We start from the raw sequence: 22,659 nt of genomic DNA, 5'->3' as shown, positions 1-22,659 counted from the left end.
AAGATAACCCTTATCTGCATAAAGTCAATAAAAATGAATAAAATACTTATTTAATTCTGCGATAGTAACATAAATTCAGGAAGAAACTGTAAAGGATATAGTTTCCCAATAATACCCATATTTGGAAATAAACATTCCAATTTCATACAACCAAAGTAGAGATCAGAGCTTCTATGGCTTATTTTTATCTTGTATTAAAAAATGTCAAATATTTTTAAAAGTAGAAAGAATAGTGTCATTAATTTGCATGTAACAATCCCCCAGGTTCAAAATTTATCAGTATTTCTACATTTTCTAGTCCTTAACATCAAGTTAAAATAAAAAACACAGACATTTGTAAAATTACCAAATGCTCTATAGGATACAGTTTTACATAAAAATTCTGTATGATTTTCCAATTTAATTCTAAAACAAAACCAAACATACAAACAAAAAACTTTATGAGTGCTCAGAGAACCTACAAAGGCAAATGATCCAGACAAGTTTTCTGCTTCATACTGAAAAGACACAGATATGAAATATAAATGATCACAAACACAATTCTTACAGTACATCTTACATGAGGTATATGAAACTAGACTCTGACAACACTGCTTACAAAACACTCTCCAATTAGCTATAAAATCAGTTCTTCTGATTGAACTTTCAGGCAAATTGGTGGGTTATCAACCACTAAAATTCTAGTAATGAAATTTAACTTTGTTAAACCATTCACATTAAAATCTGGTATTCTCATTACATATATTTAGTCTCAAGTTTTTCATCTATAAAAAAAAAGATTAATGATTTCTAAGATTTCCTGTACCTTTACAATTTGGTGATTCATGCAATCATTTATCCATCTGCCTCTTGATTAAGAATGTGCCAACACTGGCAACAGAAGGATGATATTCAAAGACATAGTATTCCTGCCTTAGAGAAGCAAAAGTGTATAAGCAATATCAAGTTCTAAGTGCTATTCTGTGAATCAGTAGAAATTCAAACAAAGGAACAGTCAGCTTTTCCTAAGAGATGAGGCCTAGGAAAGAACACAGAAGCAATGCTGCTTCAACAGTCTTATGAATGGAAACAATATAATCTAGTAGTTTAGATCAGACTCCAGAGTCAAATGTCTGAGTTCATGATCTGGCATGACCACTACCTACTTGTACAACCCTGGACATGTTATACACATTTTCTATGCCTTAATATTCACACATGAACTTTTCTCATAGAGTTGTAAAAACAAAATGAGTCAAGTAACAAGAAGAGCTAAAACAATGCTTGGCACATGGTAAAAGATATATATGGACTAATATCGCCAATTTTGCTATTGATAGTATTCTTAGTCTTTGTTTTGCTTCTTTTCCCCTCACTACTGGGGATGAAACCCAGTGCCATGCACAGGTTAGGCAAGTGCTCTATCAATAAATCATATCCCCAGATTGTAATATTCTTATTTTAGTAATTTTTTTTAAAAGTACAAATATTGTATGGAGCAACTAGAGGAAAAAGTATGATCAAAGTAAGCAACTGTGAAACAAGGTGGGTAGTTCAAAGAACTGCAAATAGTCTGCCAGCTAATTCACAGTGTGAAGCAAGGCATGAATATGAAGGAATATGGTATGTAATGAGGATCAATGAAGAATAACAACAAGCAGTTGAGTACCACGATCAAATTCAGAGTTTTCAAAAAAGCATCCTGTCATCACTGTAAATTAGGAATGTAGGAGAACAATTCAAAGTTGCTAAAATACAAGTGGGAAAGAATAAGTGGTTAAAAAAATTTTTTTGAGTTATTACAGCAAAAGAGAAAAATCAGAAGAGATGGTTATAAGGAATAAAATGAAGATTGTATCACTGATTATCTCTGGAAAGCAAAGAAAGAACAATAACATACTATGACTTCCAGAAAGATGGTGTACAACATCACATGGCATGTGGGAGGGACTCTAAGTATTTTTTGATTAATAAAAAGGCTTTTATTTAAAATACTCCTTTAAATCAAGTTCTCTAAAATTCCATAACCAAATCAATTTATTCACTTTACTTACTTATCTTCCAAAATTTAAGGCAATACATATATAGTCAGCCCTTCATATTTGTGGTTCAGTAATCAAGTACTCTTGGGGGGAAAAAACCCACACCTGTATTAAACATGTTCATACTTCTTTTTCTTGTTATTATTCTCTAAACAACAAAGCATAAAAGCTACTTGTGTAGCTATTTTATAAGATATTATAAGTAAAATGATTTAAAGTATATGGGAAGATATGTGCGAGTGTGCAAATGATATACCTTTTTTTTTAAAGAGAGAGAGAGAGAATTTTAATATTTATTTTTTAGTTTTTGACGGACACAACATCTTTGTTTGTATGTGGTGCTGAGGATCCAACCCAGGCCGCACGCACGCCAGGCTAGCACGTTACAGCTTGAGCCACATCCCCAGCCCACCATTTTATATATGGGATTTAAACATCCATGGATTTTGGTATCCCTAGGTGTTCTGGAACCAATTTCCCACAGATATCAATGAAAAACTAACTTTGACTTGCATTCAGCACAAAGATGACATTTTAAGCATACCAACATCAGTAGACAAAAGAAAAATCATGTTATCTAATTATGCTTCAAAACGATATAATTCATTTTGTTCCTATGAATGTGAATAAGAGTTTGCTTTACATTTACTAGGTGTTTCACTTTTTCCATGTTAAAAACAAACATCATTCCAGCTGGAGCTGGGGTTGTGGCTCAGTGGTAGAGAGCTCACCTAGCGTGTGTGAGGCACTGGGTTTGATTCTCAGCCCCACATAAAGATAAATAAATAAAGATATTGTGTCCATCTACAACTAAAAAAAATATTTCTTTAAAAAAAAATCATTCCAGCTACTGGAACAAAATGTCAATTTTAATGAAAGGAACAGAGGCAATTGTTTCAGAAATTCTTCACCAATCAAGTCCCACTATATTGTCACTGTGTTTATTATTTAGTAGTCTTACCAATTTAGTATTGTTTTATAATTCTTCAAATAAAGTTCTGAAAACAAAAAGCAATGCATATTCTCCCTCCAATGTGCATTATCCCAATTAATCTATCAAATTATAAAGGAGACATTTTTCATTACCCTTTCAGGGAAATCTCTTTCATGACCTATAGAATAGTTTGCTGCCCCCAACCTCAATCTCACACTCCAGAATGCCTAGCAGACTTTCAAACAAAACTCTAAGCATCCTTAAGCAATTTCTACCTCATGCATTATTAGTTATGATCACTTTATTTTTTAAAAGGAAATCTGAAACTAGAGATGACCCAAGCAGAAATTTAACTAAGTTGAAAGAAATTTACTAGAAAAACATTTTTTTAAAGTACTGTAAATGTGTTTTAAATGAATGTAGGATGAATTAAAAATTAGCAAAAGTTATTCTTTAAAAAAGGACCAAAATGTTGAGCAGATTTAAAACAAACTTTCTTTCCATATGCCTAATCTCAGTTCCATAAATTTTACTAATTCAATAATAGACTAAAAAGTAATTATAGTCTTTCAGTCAAAGGAAATGAAAATGTTAAAGCAGCATTACAGATATTAAAAGCAATGTTACAGAAATGGTGAAAAGGTGTTATATCAACAATATGGGATACATTTCTTCTAAAGAGGTATGAAGGAGGAAAAAAGTAGGGCAGAGACACAAATTTTAAAGTAAATCAGAAAGAAATTATATAATTGTACCCTTAGCTAAAACAAATATGTGAGGATTAGTTCCTTGAAAGGGGGATGTGAGGGTAATAAAGAAATGAACCAAAAGTGAAAAAGGTTTGAAAATGCAGAATAATAGCAGTGAGAAAGAAAAAAATTCTTCTTTTTTTTTTTTTCCTGAAAGCAACAGTAAAAAACCTGCTAAATTTAGATAGCCTAATTTTAGAAATACCTCAACTGGCATAGTTTTTTTCAGCAAAATTCCAATGCCCAGGAGAAAACATTTAAGTACTCATTTCTTTTCAGTACCATCTACATACCACTAGGGCTGGGGATGGCAAAGTAAGAAAAGGTGGAAGGTACAAAGCTTAAGTCTTTCAGTCAAAGGAAATGAAAATAACAATAAATTAAGTTGGACAGTTTTTATCTGAGGAAGATAGTAGCCTGTTGAAGGGCTTAGATTTAACCTGGTGAGGTGGCTACTAGAGAGATTTAGGAGGACAAGACAAGGTCACAATATTTTAGTCAGGTCCTTCTAGTGTTTATGTGTAGTACAGATCCGAAGCTACAAAAGAAGGTCTAGGCTAGAAATAGGAAGCTGGGTATTGTTAGCTTATAGGTAGTAGTTGAAACAGTAACAGTAGATGAGATTGCAAAGAGATAGCATTTAGTGCAGATTTTTATCCGAGAAACCACAGATGGGTTTTAAGAAATATGACAGGGTAGAAAATTAAAAATGGGTTTTTTTTGGAATTCATTTTTAAATCAAATTATAATGTTAAACTAGTGTTTAATCCAAACAAGCAAAGGAACAATGGTTATCACTAGTTTCACTTTTCAATAATGTAATTTTTTTAAAAAAATAATTTAACCTTTACTTTATTTGTTTTTATATGGTACTGAGGATCAAATCCTGGGCCTCACCAATGCTAGGCAAGCGTTCTACCACTGAGCTACAACCCCAGCCCCAATAATGTAAAATTGATGTAATCATTGTCAAAGAGTGCTGACTGAGATGTTATCATTTCTCTGTTGACATAAAACTTAGCATATCCTAGAAAAATAACAAAAATATAGTTTATACAGCTTTTGGCTTACTTAAATCACCCCCCAAATAAGACACCAAATTTATAGTGTTTTTTAAATGTCAAAGTATCTTGTCAATAAAGGATAAAACCACAAAAATAAAAGAATACATCTTTAATTTGGTTTGAAGAACCCTATAAGTTTGCTGATTCTGATGCTATAACATAAAGAAGCTACACATACTATGATAAAGAAATCAGACTTTTAAACAGTCAATAGGCTCTTGAAGTTTAGGACAGAGGAAGAAAACCAGATATTTGCTGTGGAATCAATGTTATTTCTTCTAATACTTTTAAATACAGTATGTAGGTAGTGGTATCAATGATCTTTCCTTCTAACATACAAGTAGATCGCTTACTGGATAGAATTTTTTTTTTGTTTATTCAAAAAAAGTTCAAATTTTGTGAATTCCTTTGGAAATAGCAATGTTTCTTCAAAATAAAAGTCTTACTTAAAGCCTAGGCAAGGTCTGGTAACACATCTGACCTTGCTGTTCTGATGAAGATACATACCACAGAACGATGAGGCTTTGTGTTTTGTCACGCACTGGATATTCCAACTCTCCTCAAAATCTAGAAAAAAAAAATGGCCTCTCTACTGACACAAAAATTTCATGCAACAACTTTGGATACAGGGCCATGAGTCTCACAAATTTGATAGAGAAAACAAAACAGATTCTAGTAGATTTTCCCCAAATTCAGTAAAACTTGGTTTCTGGATGGTTAAGTTTTTAAAAACTTTATTTTAAATAAATAATGAGTTGTTCAATTAAGTTTAAGTTTCAGAACAACTTGGTAGAGTTCTTTTTGCTACAGCTTATTTGGCAGACACTCTACTATATAAATAATATACATTTTCAAGTCAACTACAAATATTGTTAAAAAACAGGGCTAGATGACTAAAGGTGACAGTTATGTGAAATGTTAAATAAAAATATACACTACAGGATGTAACAATAAATGACAAAGAATGGTTCACTTTTTTCAAATAGAAGACTGCATACATTTAGAAATAGCTTTCTTTTGCTCACTCAGATGATCTTAAAATTAAAATGTAGGTATGCTAAGAGAAGCTTCAATCTTTAGACCAATCAAAGATTATTATTGTGACATGAAAACAAAGTAATTATGTGGTTTTTAACTTAAAACATCTTAGAAAATTTGGTGTTTCTTGAAAGCCTACTGTTATCTTGCAGAGTCCACAAAGAATTCTAATCTCTCTTGCTATTATCAAATATTTTATAAGTCAGAGATCTCATCAATTACTGTTATTAGAAGAAAGTAAAAAACATTGTGCATATCAACATGCATATAACTTAATTTTTGTACTCAAGCTAAAAAGCAGTTTATTCTCAGGTAGCACTAAAAACTGCTTATAATTTAAATTTAGATCAACTTTTTAAGAAGAGGTCATTGTTTTCTTTCTTAGCAATCTATCATCACCCTATTCATTGCCCTCACAAATTAATGTAAACTACAGTGTCAAACATTTCAACATATGCCCAATTTTCTTGCCCTCTTGTCCATCTATACCAAAAATGACTTATGCTCTATCAATTTAACAACCATCACTAGCTCTGATCCTACTGTTACAAAGCTAGGAAGCCAAGTACCATCGTGGTAAAGAATCTAAGCATGCTAATTCATAAATTCCCTGTTTATTTGGGAGGCTAAGCCTAACCAACAATCCTTTTCCCTAACTGGTTTCTACTCAATAGTGTTTCCTATTGTGAGGCTTTATCACTCACTTTTAAAACCCATTCCTATCACTAGCCAGGACTCACCAGATGAAATATTTTACATTGTAAAATAGAATGTTACTTATGAATCTAATTAAGTCCAAATAAAGTACATTTTTATACATCTCACCTTCATCTTACTCATCTATCCATCCTCCTTAAAAACTACTGCATATCAATAATCTCCTCTTATATCTTCAAGTTTATTCAAGTTCCTTCTCCTTAACCTACAATTTCTTCACAACTTATCTTCCTCTAAATTACCATACTCTGACTCTCCTTACCATTACTACAAAAAAAAAAAAAAAATACTGAAGAGATTATGATTCTTAAACACAACCTATGTTCTTTTAAAAAAATAATTTTAAATTCCAAACTTACAAAAGTTTCAAGTATCATATAAATGCTTCCCATCATCTAGGAATCAACTCTTAACAATTCACTCACTGCATTTGCTTCCATCACCACCTCCTTCTGTCCCATCTCAATGTAGCACACACACTACCATTAGTCTTTTTCCAAATCAATTAAGAGCAAGACTATAGATTAGATGACCATCACCTTTAAATATCCCGGTGTATATTTCTTTAAAGCAAAGACAATTGCCTACTAAGTTAGGAAACCACTATTAGATAATACTATCATTCAATCCACAGAGCCCATTCAAATTTTGCCTGTCAACTTTCCAGATAATATTTTTTTTTTTTCCTTTTGGGACATGACTCCATACAGCAACATGTTACATTTAACTGTTCTGTCTCTTCACACTTCTTCAATCTGGAACACTTTCTCATTCATGTCCTTACTAGTCTACAAAGAATATAGAAGTATGACTAAGGATGGGGCTCGGTAGTTGGCAGAGTGCTTGTCTAGCATGCATGAGGTTTTGGGTTTAATCCCCAGTATCCTCTCTTCCCCCAGTCTCACACCAAGAATACAGAATTTACAGTCTGTATAAAGACCCAGAATCTGGGTCTATACAATGTTTTTTCATGACCAGATCCAGCTTATACTGTCTTTGCACAAATGCCATAGGTAAGATATTGTATTTTTCTCAGTGCACCACATCAGAGAAAGAGAAGTTTATTTCCAAACTTTCTCCCATTTTTCTCCCCTTCAATTTTTCCTTTTAACTAATTGATATCTTGTGGGAAAACATGCCACTGCAAGACTTCTTTACCAATCTTATACCTGCTAATAAAGGAACCAGCTAGATGAATATTTTGAAGAAGATAATCCCAAGCAAAGGGAATAACTAGCAGAAAGGCTTTAGCCAATAACAGGTTTTGCAAGTTTGAAGTATGGAGCAGAGATGGGATGAACAGTGTAAATGTAAATGAAGTACAACAGAGGGAAAAACTTGTCTTATAGATGTCTTTATGTTTATTCATTATTTTGTTGTTTGCCTACCATATGCACCAGATATTCTACAAGACACTACAGATCTAAACACAGTATCTTGTACCTTCTATCAAGGTTCTTATCACGTGATATTAATACTTTCTGTTTAACATTTGCAAACTCTTCAAGGACAGAGAATAAGTCTTTCAATTCTGTAATTCCAATGCCTGGAAGAGTTACTGGCCCAAGAACAACTCCTAAGTTCACTAAAAGAGTACATAAACTCATATTATCTTGATGGAAAAATTTTATGCTCCTTCACCTTAATCTAAATGGGAAAAAGATCCCTTTTAAATTCTGATAAAAGGGGGCGGGAAACCTCTGCCTTTTATATTGTACCCAGCGAACTTTCATATTATTCCCTTAGTCCTAAGAATTCATTAACTTTGTTCTTTGGTAAACATAATTGGGGGTAATGATTCTGAAACTAAGTAAAAATTAAAAGGTTAAGAGAGAATTAGGGAGTAAAGTATGAGATTATAATTATGCTATCTCCCTCCTTAGGTTTTTCTCATTATTCTTCTGGGAAAACATTTTTATTAAAATATTAATAATTTTAATATTAGCACAAAATGATGATAAATTTTTTAATATATAATTTCACTTATCAAATACAATGATTCCTGTTAAGCCTTATGCAGCACCTACAAATAAAGGCTTAATTGGGTGAAAAATAGATAAAATTTACTTAAATCTATCCATAAAATTAACAGCAGCAACAGGTAAGATTTAATGACTGCTTTCTATATACCTTAATCAGTACTAATTATATGTATAATATAATTATATTTCATGTACATCCACAAAAATTCTGATAAGTTGGCACTATTATTATCTACTCCCCTCTAAGAGAAAAATAGAGATTAAAGGGGTAAAGTAAACTGCCAAAGTGTCACTACTAAAAATTAAGTGACTAAGAGTCCTCAAATGCCAAATCTGATGCTCTTAATCATAGTATTATACTGTCTCTAGTTGTGACTATTCAGAAGACTCAAGAGAATTAATCCTTTCAAAGACGCTTCCAAATACATCTATACAGGTAACTTAGAAATAAATCTGCAAAGTCTTAAAGTACTAAAGACTTCAAAAGGAAATACTAGTTAGTCCATTACTGAATTGTTATTTCAATAAATAATAATAGTGTTCTCTCACATGAATCTTTCACTGATTAATCAAGATCCAAAGCTTTATACTACTAGTTTTTAAGATTTTTCAGAGCACTAAGCTATATCTCATGTGCTTCTAATTGAATGAGAACACCCAGTATCCATTCCATTTTATGAGAAAATATAAACAATGAGCACATATCTAATCTACTGCCATTTATAGTGATAATTATAAAAATGGGAAGAAAGTTTTTAAGTAATGTTTAAAGTACTGTTTTAGAACCTGTAACTGCAAATTACTAGTAAAAAATTCTAAATGACATTTATGATTTTGGCACAATCAGCAAATAATATCACACACTTAAAATAAAAAATTTTTTCAGAATCTTGGTAAAACCATATAGAACAGTACAGTGGCTGAACACATTGGCACATGCCTGTAATCCCAGCAGCTTAGAAAGCTGAAGCCCTAAGTAACTCAGCGAGACCCTGTCTCTAAATGAAATATTTTAAAAGGACTGGGGATTGGCTCAGTGGTTAAGCACTCCTGGATTCAATCCTCAGTATCAAGAAAAGTACAGTGTTTGTTACTTATTTTTCTTCCCTTTATTTATGTGCCTTCAACTAAAGAAAGCAACCAGAAAGCAGCTTCCTCTTCACATATTATTCCTGTTTCCCAAATTCAAAGTAGGAATTAAATATCTAGAAAAGGATTGTAAATTTCTGTAAAGGGCCAGATAATAAACAGTTTAGGCTTTGCATTCCATACAGTCTCTGTCACAACTACTTAACTCTGCTATGGTAGTGCAAAAGCACCCCCTCTCAATACATAATGAGCTGAGTGTGCATATATCAATAAAACTTTACTGTAAGAGGTGATGGGCTAGAATGACCCACAGACGGTAGTTTGTTAAACCCTGATTCAAACTGCTCTTCCAACTATGTACCTATCATCCTACTACTAACTCGTAAGATAGTAACAAGCACATTATTTCATTGCATTTTCCTTCCCAAAATTCTGGAGATTGTGTATCAGATTCATCTCAAAACACAATGCTCCACAAAGTAGGATAAATGCTTGGAATCCCTTTTATTTTTCTACCAGGGATTGAACCCAGATACACTTAACCACTGAGCAACATCCCCAGCCTTTTAAAAAATTATTTTCAATTTTGAAACAGGGTCTTGCTAAGTTGCTTAGGACCTCACTAAGTTGTTGAGGCTGACTTTGAACTTCCAATGCTCCTGCCTTGGCCTCCCCAGTTGCTGGTTTTACAGGTATACACCACTGTGCATGGCTCTAACATAAAGAATTCCTACAAGGTATGCCACCAACGTCAAAACTGAAGAAGTTGAACAGCGGCTGTGGCTCAGTAATTAATAGAGCAACTTGCCTTGCACTGAGAGGCACTGGATTCAATCCTCAGCATCACATAAAAATTAATAAATAAAGGTATTGTGTCCATCTACAACTAAAAATATAAAAAAAACTGAAGAAGTTATGTATTTTTTATAACTCATAAGATAGTAACAAGCACATAACTGCAGTCATATAACTTTAATAGTCACCAAAATAAAGTTGAAACAATATAACGCTTCTTTCTCATGATTACTGCTTTTGAAAGAATTCAACTTGAATGACTTATTTTCATTTACTATGAGAACAAATTATTGTATCAAGCAGAATACAGAGATACCTACTCTCTACTCTGAAAAAAAAAACTTGTCAGAAAGTTTAGAAAATTTCACTTTTGTTTCACAGAAAACAATGGGGAAGTGAAAGTGAATAGGGAAAATATTGATGGAGAAAGTGATCTACAAATACCTAATGGACTAAAGTCAACAATAAAGAAGTATGTGAAAAAATTTTCCCTCATCCTGTTGTTTAGCTGTTTTACTGAAACACACTGTGTGTACAGATAGAAGAGAAAAAGTAGGTATATATATTCAGCTTACAAGCAAATTATCATGACTACAAAGTTTACAGCTGCTCTCTTCAAAGTCAGAAATGGGAATTACCATTTTACCTTGTATTTCCCATTTTCTTATTTCAAAGGCAATTAAGGACTTTGTGAATGAATAATGCATATTTTCAGCCCACAGGGTATTGTTTAATAATAAGTATAACCACAGTAGTGGTTAATAGTAAGTATTACCTTTAATGGATTTAATAGTTAAGGCATCTGAAAATAAATTAAAATATTCAAAAGTAATTTTCTCACTCAAGCTATAGAACTTTACTTTTGTAAAGAGGGCTGGGTTTGGCTCAGTGATAAAGTACGTGCCTAACATGTGCAAGGTCCTGGGTCTCTAGCACCAAGGAATGAGCGAGGGGATTCAAAAGAAACAATAACAAATCCAAAGAACTTTTAAAAAAAACAACATTAGATATTTTTTTTTACATGAGGTGTTAAAGATAAGAAAATCATAAGCAAAGAGTATTAGATATGCTCAGAAATTTTTCTATCACTATTTAAAGGGAATTTTCCCAGACTAGCATATGGTTTTCTATGGATAATATAAAATGGTATATTTAATAATCTCCTACAATTTGCTTAACATACTTGGGAAATGCCCTTCGTTTAGAATTAAAATTATTGCATGACATTTTATAAAATGTCAAACTACATATTTGATATAATGTTAAGAGCTACATTTATTCATCATGTGGGCCCATAATATAACTGTGACTGTTACAACATGTCTTTCATGAAATCTCCAAACTTGAAGTTCAAATTTAAGAAAAGTCTGTATACTGCACATTGAGTTATAGTTTAATTGGATTTACAGTTTCCCATTAGTTGTTATTTTTACATTCACCTATAAGCAATGTTTTGGGGTTTTTTGTTTTGTTTTTTGTTTTTTAATGTTTTTAGTACCAGGAATTCAACCTAGGGGTACTTAACCATTGAGCCAAATTCCCATACCTTTTTATCTATTTTTTTGAGATAGGGTCTTACTAAGTTGCTGAGGCTGGCCTTGAACCTTCAATCCTTCTACCTCAACCTTTCAAGCTGCTGGGATTATGGGCATGCGCCACCACGCCTGGTATAAGCAACATTTCTTAAATACCGTATATGAGTAAAAATAATATTTTAATTACTTACAGTAAATATACGTCTGCCAGTACGGTCAAAAGTTACACAGTACACAGATGACAAGTGTCCAAGAATTCGTTTATGCATCTTCATGTGCTGATATACTGCAGTTGGAACAAGTCGCTCAAGTCTATATTTCCCATTCAGCTTCCTTGAAAACAGTGTATCCGCTACCAAGAAAACAGAGAAATTAATATAAAACAGAATTAAATTTTCTTATATTATCAAGTTTTAAGAGTTCACATATTTCAATTTGCATGTTTGCAAAAATAAAATGCTTTGTAATATATGTAGCTCCTGATTAAGAATCTCAAAAATAGTCAATAAAAACAATTATTTCACCTGAAATAAGTTTAGCCAGGCATCTTCTCATTTTGTAAATTAGCAAACAATTAAATGGCCTCTCCAAAGTCACATACTAAGGTATGAGGTAGGATTAAAACCCAGACTTCTTTACTCTTTTTCTAGAGCTCTTTAAGAACAAAAAGCAGTGTTATATTATTTCTTTAGAAAGATCCCCAAGATATAGTTTTTCTTATAAAAGCAGTTAAAACTGCAAATTAGAGATTTTTTTGGGGGGGGGAGATCAACCAACATTTGAACATTCTAAATATGCCACACAGAATGTTTAAGAAAACTCTGAAACAAGACAGAAATAAATCACTTGTATTATTAAAAAATAATAATTAAATTAGGGACTTGTTAAACACTTGTATGATGATTCTTTTTTTGGAATACATTGGCTCATTTATTCTAATGAATAAATTAGAATTTATTCATTCTAACCATCTTTCAAGATCTGACTGAAGCTCATTTTCCTCCTCAAAGCTATATATGTTGACTCTAGCCCAAAATGATCTCTTTTATCTAAATTACTAATGTACTTATTTGTTATACTGTTAACTTATGGACAAAGAAGGTGCTCAATAAATATGTGTTGACTGATCTGCAGCCACATCAACAACCTATAGATTATCTTTTAATAGAAGGTATTGTGCCTGACATACCACCTACACTGAATATTTAGCACTATATTTTCTCACTTGAATTTGGTCCCAAAGAAAAATAAATATATACACAAACTACTACTTAACCTAGATTTAGACCTAACAATTGTGCCCTAAAAGCTGATGAAACATAAATATCTCAGGTGTATTAAAAAAAGTCTAAGCACCCCGGCCGCCCGGCATATCCAGTACATTTTTGACTCACACTGCATTTGCAAGCCAAAAGAGGAAAAAAAAAAAAAAAATCTTGGGACCTGGTAAAGAGAGATGAAGACAGATGCTAAATATTACATTCTAAAGCAAGAATATCTCAAAGAAAACTTATATCATGCTTAAATGTTCTTTAGCTAAAGCAATCACTTTATATTTGAAGAGTATTTCTCTTCCTGTTAGCATATAAATTCTATATAACAATCTATTCTAACAACTGGGAATGTCTAAGACAAGGTTTGACAGTTGCTAACTGGCATGTTTATGGTTAAGCTGGTTATACAGAGATTTAGAAAGTTAATTTACAAAGACTTAGAAAGTTTCCATCACAGTTTGGCCTCTGACACATTTTCCTTTTGCACAGAAATGAATTGGTAAAATACATCCTCCAATGCTTGGACTCCAAACTGATTTCATGTAAGAATCACATAATACCACAGACATCAATTGTTCTGCCTTAAGAAAACTCAAATCATCTTATTCAAATACCAAGAACTACTGACATCTCAGACTCACCTGTCTGTTCTGTAAGAAAATAAGTGATGACATACCACACAAACATTGACCGTGTTTCAAGATGTGGTTTAATTCTTTCTATTAAAAACTTATAAAATTCTCAAAATGTTAAATTCTATGAAAACATTTAGCACAATTCTGAAGGTATGAAAATGCTGGAGATAATTAAAACTACCATTTTGCAATGATCAGACACTAGTATGCATATTAAAATTTTATATAAATAATCTAAAAATCAGAGCTAACGAAGTATTGTCTAGGTTAAAAAAAAAAACACTTCCTTTACATGTAAGAAAATGTTACTACTGTCCTAAACTTTTTTACTAAATATTTGAGCTGAGGTAAAATTAACTATTTCTATTTTGGGAGTCAATTGAAAAAAGAATATCCCTTTCAAAAAAAATCACTTTACAGTTAAGTGTTCAAGTAAAACCTTCCAGAAACCCATTAAAAGTGAAACAGACCAGTTGCTGTGGAACACACCGGTAATCCCTATGTTGTGGAAGGCTAGGACAGGAGGATTACTAGTTCAAAACCAGCTTCAACATTGAGATCCTGTCTCAAAAATACACACACACACACACACACACACAAAGAGCTGAGGATGTGGTTCATGTGGCTCAGTGCCTAAGCACTCCTGGGTTCAATCTGCAGTACCAAACAAATAAGTGAAACATAATTTAAACTATATTGTACACTACCCTTCATAATGCTTAGTTAACCAGTTAACCATTGAGCTTCTTAGTAGCTACACTATGAACGACTGTCCTAAAGACTATAAATAGCAGAGTCCTTGCATTAAACCACTTTACAAACTTGTGCAACAGCACTAAAATATATGCCATACAGACAGAATAATATATAAAAGTTCCAAGGTAATTAGTTGGTGGTTCAAACTATAACTATTGGTGTTAGATAAGAAGAAATGTTATGTATTGTTCAGTACCTGAAGTACAACTGAATAATGCCAAATTTGAGGAAGACCTGACCAAATCAAATAAGTAAATAATTTTTACAAAGGTATGTATACCAATGTCAATCTTAGTTGGATCTTAACTACTTTAATAATGAACAAAAATTCTCTTGTATTTCTCACAATTGAGTAAAGAATCTTTCAAAAAAGTATATAAATGAATCTTAATTAAGATACACAAAATGGTTCAGTTTAATTTATAGCTGCATGGCACAAAAGATTATTCACTTTCTAATAAAAGTGTAACAATTGGATTTTTGAGTAAAAAAAAAAGTCTCAGATTATAGGAATTCTTTAAATTTTATTGAACTAGAATGTTAATTTTTAAAATGAGTACGATTAAACATATAAGAGGACACAAAGAATTAAGTTCTTTACATGACATTATTTACAGTTTTAAACTTATATTGAGTAGCACATGACTTTGCTTTAAAAGTACATATACTGGGGGGGCTAGGGTTGTGGCTCAGAGGTAGAGCGCTCGCCTAGCATGCGTGAGGCACTGGGTTCGATCCTCAGCACCACATAAAAATAAAGATATTGTGTCCATATAAATAAAAAATAAATATTAAAAAAGAAGTACATATACTGAGGCTGGGGTTGTGACTCAGCGGTAGAACACTCGCTTCACAGATGTGAGGTGCTGGGCTCAATCTTCAACACCACATAAAAATAGATACATAAAGTGTACATGTAGCAGAATCATATTGTTCATGTAGTCACATATATACATAAAGTAATAATATCTGTTTCATTCTGCTATCTTTCCTATCCCTACATCCTCTCCCCTTCCCTCCCATCACTTTCCTCTACCCAATCTAAGGTAACACTATTCTTCCCTAGTATCCCCCCCACCTTATTGTGAACTAGCATCCACATATTAGAGAGAACATCCGGCCTTTGGTTTTGTGGGATTGGCTTATTTTGCTTATTAGCATGACATTCTCCAACTCCAACCATTTATTGGCAAATGCCATAATTTCACTCTTCTTTAAGGCTGAGCAATCTTCCATTGAGTATATATACCACATTTTCCTTATCAATTCAACAACTGAGGGACACCTAGGTTGGTTCAATAATCTAGCTATTGTGAATTGAGCTGCTATGAACATTCATGTGGCTATGTTACTATAGTATGCCAATTCTAAGTCCTTTGGGTATAAACTAAAGAGTGGGATAGCTGGGAAAATGGTGGTTCCATTCCCAGTTTTCTGAGGAATTTCCATACTGCTTTCCATAGTGGTTGCACCAATTTGCAGTCCCACCAGCAATGTGGGACTGTATACCCTTTTCACCACACCCTCACCAACATTTATTGTTGCCTATATTCTTGATAATTGCCATTCTGACAGGTGTGAGATGAAATATTAGAGTAGTTTTGATTTGCACTTCTCTAATTGCTACAAACGTTGAATACTTTTTCAAATATTTGTTGATCAATTGTATTTCTTCTTCTATGAAGTGTCTGTTCAGTTCCTTGTAAATATTCTTAAAGCTTGCCAAAGCACCTCTAAATCCTTTTCAGTTGGCAAATTCTTTCTTATCCTCAAGTGTCAGAAAGATACCTCCTGCAATGAGACTGTGATGAATTTCAAATGCATTCTAACTTGTTGCCTTCTAACATCACTTCTCTCTCAAAACTGCAGTGTTTTTCATTTCATTTCATTCAGAATAAGAGCAAATGTCCTTATCCATTAACTTAATATGACCCTGCACAAACTTATCTCCTATTACTCTCTGACCTCCTCTGCTACTTCTCCCCATGGTCTGCCCTATCCATTCTAACCTCCCTCATTCTTCCAACACATCAGACAAGCTACAAACTTAGAAATTGGCTTTTTGCCTCTGTCTAGAATGCCAACCACTTTTAAGTCTTCTCTCAGATGTTTATTACTTTCTCAATTAAGCCTAAACTCAGCCCACTGGAAATTGCAGCCTACTCCCTAACACCTTCTTTGACCCACCTTTCTGTAGTTCTGTATTTGTTTTTTATCATTAGTCACCTGATATACTATAAGTTTATTTGCTTATTATGTACCTTTCTTGTTTCCAACCTCCTCCCACTACAACATAACAAACTACACATGGGCAGTATTTTCTTGTTTTGTTTTCTATTTCAACAAGAATAAGAGATGAAAATTATGGCTGCTGTTTAATAGATGATCCGTGTATATCAGGCAAATTGATAAATTACATACTACTAAAATAATTAGGTTTAGGAATAAAACAAAAATGGAGGATTTCTTTATCTGATAGAGTAAAAACTCCAAAATGTCTCTAACTAGTGTTTCATTTCAACTGCTACATACATATAAACTTGCAAAGGAGGGCAGAATACATATTATGGTTTGGATGTGAGGTGTCCCCCAAAGGTCACATATAAGACAATGCCAGAAGATTCAGAGGAGATATAATTGGGTTATAAGAGTCTTAACCCAATCAGTGAACTAATCCCCTTCAGTGGTAAATGAAGTGGTAGGATATGGGTGGTGTTGGTGGGACTTGGGACATGGCTGTTGGGTATATATATTTTGTATCTGGAGAATAGAACTCTCTGCTTTCTGATCATGATGTGAGCTGCTTCCCTCCACTACACTCTCTTGCCATTATGTTCAGCCTCACCTGGAGAATAGAGGAATGGAGCCAATTGTTTCAAAAGCTGACTAAAACATAAAACAACACATTTACTCATTTTTCTGAAAATAGATCAGAAAATGAAATAAAAATTTCAGAAATCACTGTTATTCATTTGAACTATCAGTCCATTTAAAGTCTAAAGTAAAAAAGGAACAAAATAGTGAAAAATGTCGTTTGTAGGAAATCATTCAGAGCAATCTTTAAAATGAAGTCTATATATACAACTGTATATACTCACTAGAGATAAACAAGAGACCCACAATTTCATAAACATAATTAGTTATAATGATAAATATATCCAGACAGTGGCTTCTTATCTATTTCTTCTCTAGGTAGTAAGATGATGAATCAAACTCCCAAGTCAGTTCTTATTAGTCCACATCTAGTGGTTTTTAAGAATTGATTTATTTCTCTAATCACAATACTAATTCATACTCAATTTAGAAAATAACAGTATAAATGAAAGAATCCTTAATTCTACTACCCAAAACAATCACTTCATAAATTTTAAAAACTGTTTCCTCATGAACAGCATCTTAATAGCTACGCCATATTCCTTAAGGAGAAAGAGGTTTTAAGTTTGAAAGATTTTTGTTATAATCTGACACTGTGGAGACTTTATGCAAGTTACTCTTCTAAACCTCAATTTCTCCAGTTATATTACTAGGGAAACATTTCCATTTTCCACAATACACTTGGCTTTCATATTCTGTTGTTATCTGACATCCCACAGTTTTACACAGTTGTTGAGAGCCACAGCCGAAGGGGCCCCAGCAAACTTCCAGCTGCCAGTAAACTTCCAGATGCCAGCTGATGATTGGCTCACAGCGGCCCCAGCAAACTTCTAGCTGCCAACTGATTGGCTCCTCTGCAGTGATGCTCTTTGGGCTGTTTCCCTGCCCTTTCAGACCACAGAGCTGCTCATTGGGGGACTTTTTTTGGCTCTGCCCAAGCGACCCAGCCAATCAGCCTCAAGAGCAGGAGGAATGGGGGAGGTTGAGAGGCTTGTGGGAAGCGGGTGGTGGCAGTTAGGCTCTGAGGGTTTTTCCTGAAGAGCTGTGTGGTAAGGTGTGTGTGTTCTAAAAATAAAGTTTGTTTCTTTTTCTTTTTTTTTTTTTTTTTTTGAGAGAGAGAGAGAGAGAGAGAGAGAGAGAGAGAGAGAGAGAGAGAATATTTTAATATTTATTTTTTAGTTATCCGCGGACACAACATCTTTGTTTGTATGTGGTGCTGAGGATTGAACCCGGGCCGCACACAAGCCAGGCGAGCGCGCTACTGCTTGAGCCACATCCCCAGCCCCAAGTTTGTTTCTTTTGACAAGTGGCTCCTGAATTGTGCCCGTAGGGGATTGAACCCGAGACCTTGGCGTTATCAGCACCATCACACAGTCACTTTAATCAATATTTTTCCTTTCCTTTGTGATTTCTACTTTAGTTTTAATATGAAAAGTCTTCCTACTAGAAAACAGTACAATAAATAGCCACTTAATGTTTTTTGTGGCTTAAAGTTCTCATTTAACTTTTTAAAAATTGTTTTAGTTGTAGATGGATACAATACCTTCATTTTATTTATTTATATGTAGTACTGAGGCAAGTGCTTGACCACTGACCTACAATCCCAGCCCCTCATTTAACTTTTTAATACATCTGCAATTTTAGTACACACTACTGAGTCTCTAAGGGTATTTTTCCTCCCCCAAATAATCGATCATTTGGTTCCTGCCTTCCCATTTACTAATCCTATTTTCTGTTATATTGTGATTACATGTATATATATATATATATATATATATATATATATATATGTGTGTGTGTGTGTGTGTCTATGTTTATATATATGTATATATATGTACACATATACACAATATATAATATTCATACACACCCACACACATACATACACACACACTAGGCCAATGACATGCCTTAAAGTCTATTTATATGCCACCACCAAAATTTCAATTTTATACTTATATAATGTTTTAATATCTGGGTATTCCTCTTCATTATGATTCCATTTAAAAATATCTATTCTCAGGGCTGGGGTTGTAGGTCAGTGATAGAAAACTTACCTTGCACATGTGAGGTCATTGATTCAATCCTCAGCACCACATAAAAATACATAAATAAAATAAAGGTATTGTATCCATCTACAACTAAAAATATTTTTTAAAAAACCATCTTATTCTTGATTATTGATTAATTAATTTTGCAGATAAGTGCAAGTTTTTTTAAAAACTTGTTGGAAATTTAAGTCTAAAATCATTTGTTGGCAAAGAACTGCCTTTTTTTGAAATATGTATTTTTTATTTTTTAGTTGTAGATGGACACAATACCTTTATTTTATATATTTATTTTTATGTGGTGCTAAGGATCAAACCTAGTACCTCACTCATGCTAGGCAAGCACTCTACCACTGAGTCACAACTCCAGCCACAGAACTGACATTTTTTTAAGTCCAGGAACATGGTCATGCTTTCTTTCTATAGGCTGGGTCCAAGTTTTCAATGCAGATGATTTTATAAAAAGATTAACATAATCAAAGATGCCCTAGTTTCTCTCACTACAAATGTGAACTACTGAAACAAGTTCATAAAAAAGGGAAGAAGTTACTATAAAAGAGCATCTATAATAACCTTAGTAATTACCTTTTTTAGGATACTAAAAAAGTACATGATAAAAATAAGTACTAATGCGGAAATACCATCATCAAAATATGCAGACTTTTCCTCCTTTTGCATGTACTGTAAAGCACACAAAACCAAAATAACTTATTCAAGATCAAAATTTAAAGATAATTTGGAAAAATTAAAATCACTATCAAATAACAAAAATGCAGAGTTTACTATTTTGTTATTGTTATTTTGTGACTGTTAAGGACAACAACAAGCTATATAGTAGAATTAGAGGACCCAAGAAGAACTAGTCACTATAACTTCTACTAACTTATGAAAACAGCCTTGATAGTAACCTAATGAATAAATTCAAGAAGCATGTAGCTTTAGATTCCAAAACCTAGAGAAACAATTTTTGTAACAGAAAAATTAGATGAGAAAGCAATACAGAGACAGATTATTTAAAGTCAGAAAGTATCTCAGTACAACTTGGGCATCGTTTGATATAGAAAATATGGGTGTTCAAATAAGAAACATCAGGACATTTCACCAGAAGGTTGTTTGAAACAATTTTTATTAAAGTCATTTTTTAAAATATCATTTTGACTAATTTTATTCTATCTGTGCTTCTGGTTAAAGAAAACAATTGGAATAAAGGCTTCCAGGGTTTCTTTGAGTAAAATGTAAAAGTAACTATGAAATTATGATGTATAATATATAAATACAGAAAATGTTCCTCAATTGAAATACACAAGAGTGAATTCTGGATAATCAGTACCTAGGCTTCATTTTAATTTCCACGATCTGCATTAATAAAGATTTTCTAAATATAAGACTAATAATACATTACTATAAGACAAAGAAATTGATAAAACTAAACTTTAATGAACTACAAAAATAGTAATTAAAAACAAGAGTACATAAAAAAGAGTATATGAAAATAAATTACAAACTGAATTTATTTCCCATACCTGCCATGTCCAAATTTAGGTGGTAATTAATTTCCCAGAGAAATAATGCTATATTCATGACCAGGCACTCAGACAGCAAATTTTTATGGAAATGACCTTCCAAGTTCATTACAAGGTCATAAGTGTGGATGGTTTCAGAATTTCTATCAGATAAAAGTACTATAAAGGCATAAAATTACATGAAATGTTATTTGCTTTAAAGAACCACAAAAGTATTAAAATGAAAAGGAGATATGAATATGGGAGTCACACACAAAAACATAAAATAACCAAGCAAAAACAACAAAACATAGCTAATAATAAATCTTTAACACAGAAGTTATGCCAAAAGCCAGGTATCAAATACCTTGAGAAAATGGCTATGAATAAAGAAAAAAACCGATATGGAGCTTACTAAGAGGTTCTGAGATTTCAAGAATGTGATGATAGAAAGTCTAATTAGATGCTATAAAGAGGGCCAGTAAATGTCAAAATACAATACAAAATACAATGCAGGGTGGAAAAAGATATGTAGAACATAAGCAATTCTTGTATGCAACTGATTTGCAAAATAATGGCTAATATTTTCTGAATGCTGTATTACACACCAGACATTATTCAAACCACTTTTACCTATATTCTCATTTAATCCTCAACCAACCTTGGAGATAAGGACTATTATCCCCAATATGGGACTATTCTTACCAATAACTATTACAGTGTGGCAATGGACACAAATATTAGGGGGAAAGATTGAAAGAACACATTCCAAAGTATAAATAGAAGATAACCAGTGAGAACAATTTTGGAGCTCTTCTGTTTTCTAAGCTTTCTTCATTGGACATGTATTCATTCTAATTCATTATTAAATAAAATACAGATCAATCTACTTCAAGGAATTTAAAAAGGCAGTAAAGAAAAATCTAAAATGTCTTAAGAGTTTAACTTAAATTTAAAGACTAATAAAAACAGACCTAGGGATAATGATGTGAAAATTAAACAATATTTTTAAAAAATTAAAAACTGTACAAAATATGTAAATATGTATTATACTATAGAAAATGACCATCGCCAATTTGACACTGGCTTGAAAAACGAGATGCTATAAAGAAAGAATTCACGTTTTGATTAGAAAGCCATAAGATAATCAATTTTGTTTTAAAGTTTTGTTGTACCTCTAGGTTTAATCCCTAGTACCATGCACACACTAAAAATCTCTCCCTTTGAGGGAGAGATTTGTTATTGAAGTACTGGGGACTGAATACAGGGCCTAATAAATGCTAGGCAAGTAAGCTATCACTAAGCTAACTTTTAGCTTAGTGATACTTTGAAGTAAAAAAGAGAAAAATGTTAAAGATAATTTAGGAGGAAACTATATAAGGAACAATATATAATTCACTGGAGAGCCACAATGGAAAGGCTTGCCACAGAAGTTTTGAGGTTACTAATATATATTAGCAGGAAATGACAACCAAATAATAATATTTCAAGAGTCAGAGATAATCTATAAAATAATTCAACACATATTGGTCTATTTCTACGAGTCATCCAGTCTCTTCATTAGCAACTAGCAACTGACCAACAAAGGAACAAGACAAAATAACATCTTTAGTCAAAGTAGGAAGGGAGAGCAACATTAAAAGGAT

At 32.8% G+C, this 22,659-nt stretch overlaps 1 protein-coding gene across 1 annotated transcript in view; it reads right to left on the bottom strand.

Moving 5' to 3' along the window:
* The window catches only part of Phip (pleckstrin homology domain interacting protein), a 125,869-nt gene that overhangs the window by 73,243 nt on the left and 29,967 nt on the right, over positions 1–22,659 (bottom strand). Inside the window, exon 7 of the mRNA XM_027928102.2 lies at positions 12,116–12,276. Within this exon, the coding sequence (XP_027783903.2) occupies positions 12,116–12,276 (161 nt within the window). The remainder of the gene's footprint in view (positions 1–12,115; positions 12,277–22,659) is intronic.

Source organism: Marmota flaviventris, chromosome 6 (assembly GCF_047511675.1).
Source record: "Marmota flaviventris isolate mMarFla1 chromosome 6, mMarFla1.hap1, whole genome shotgun sequence".
NCBI lineage: Eukaryota > Metazoa > Chordata > Mammalia > Rodentia > Sciuridae > Marmota > Marmota flaviventris.
This window is presented reverse-complemented; position numbering and strand designations above follow the sequence as displayed.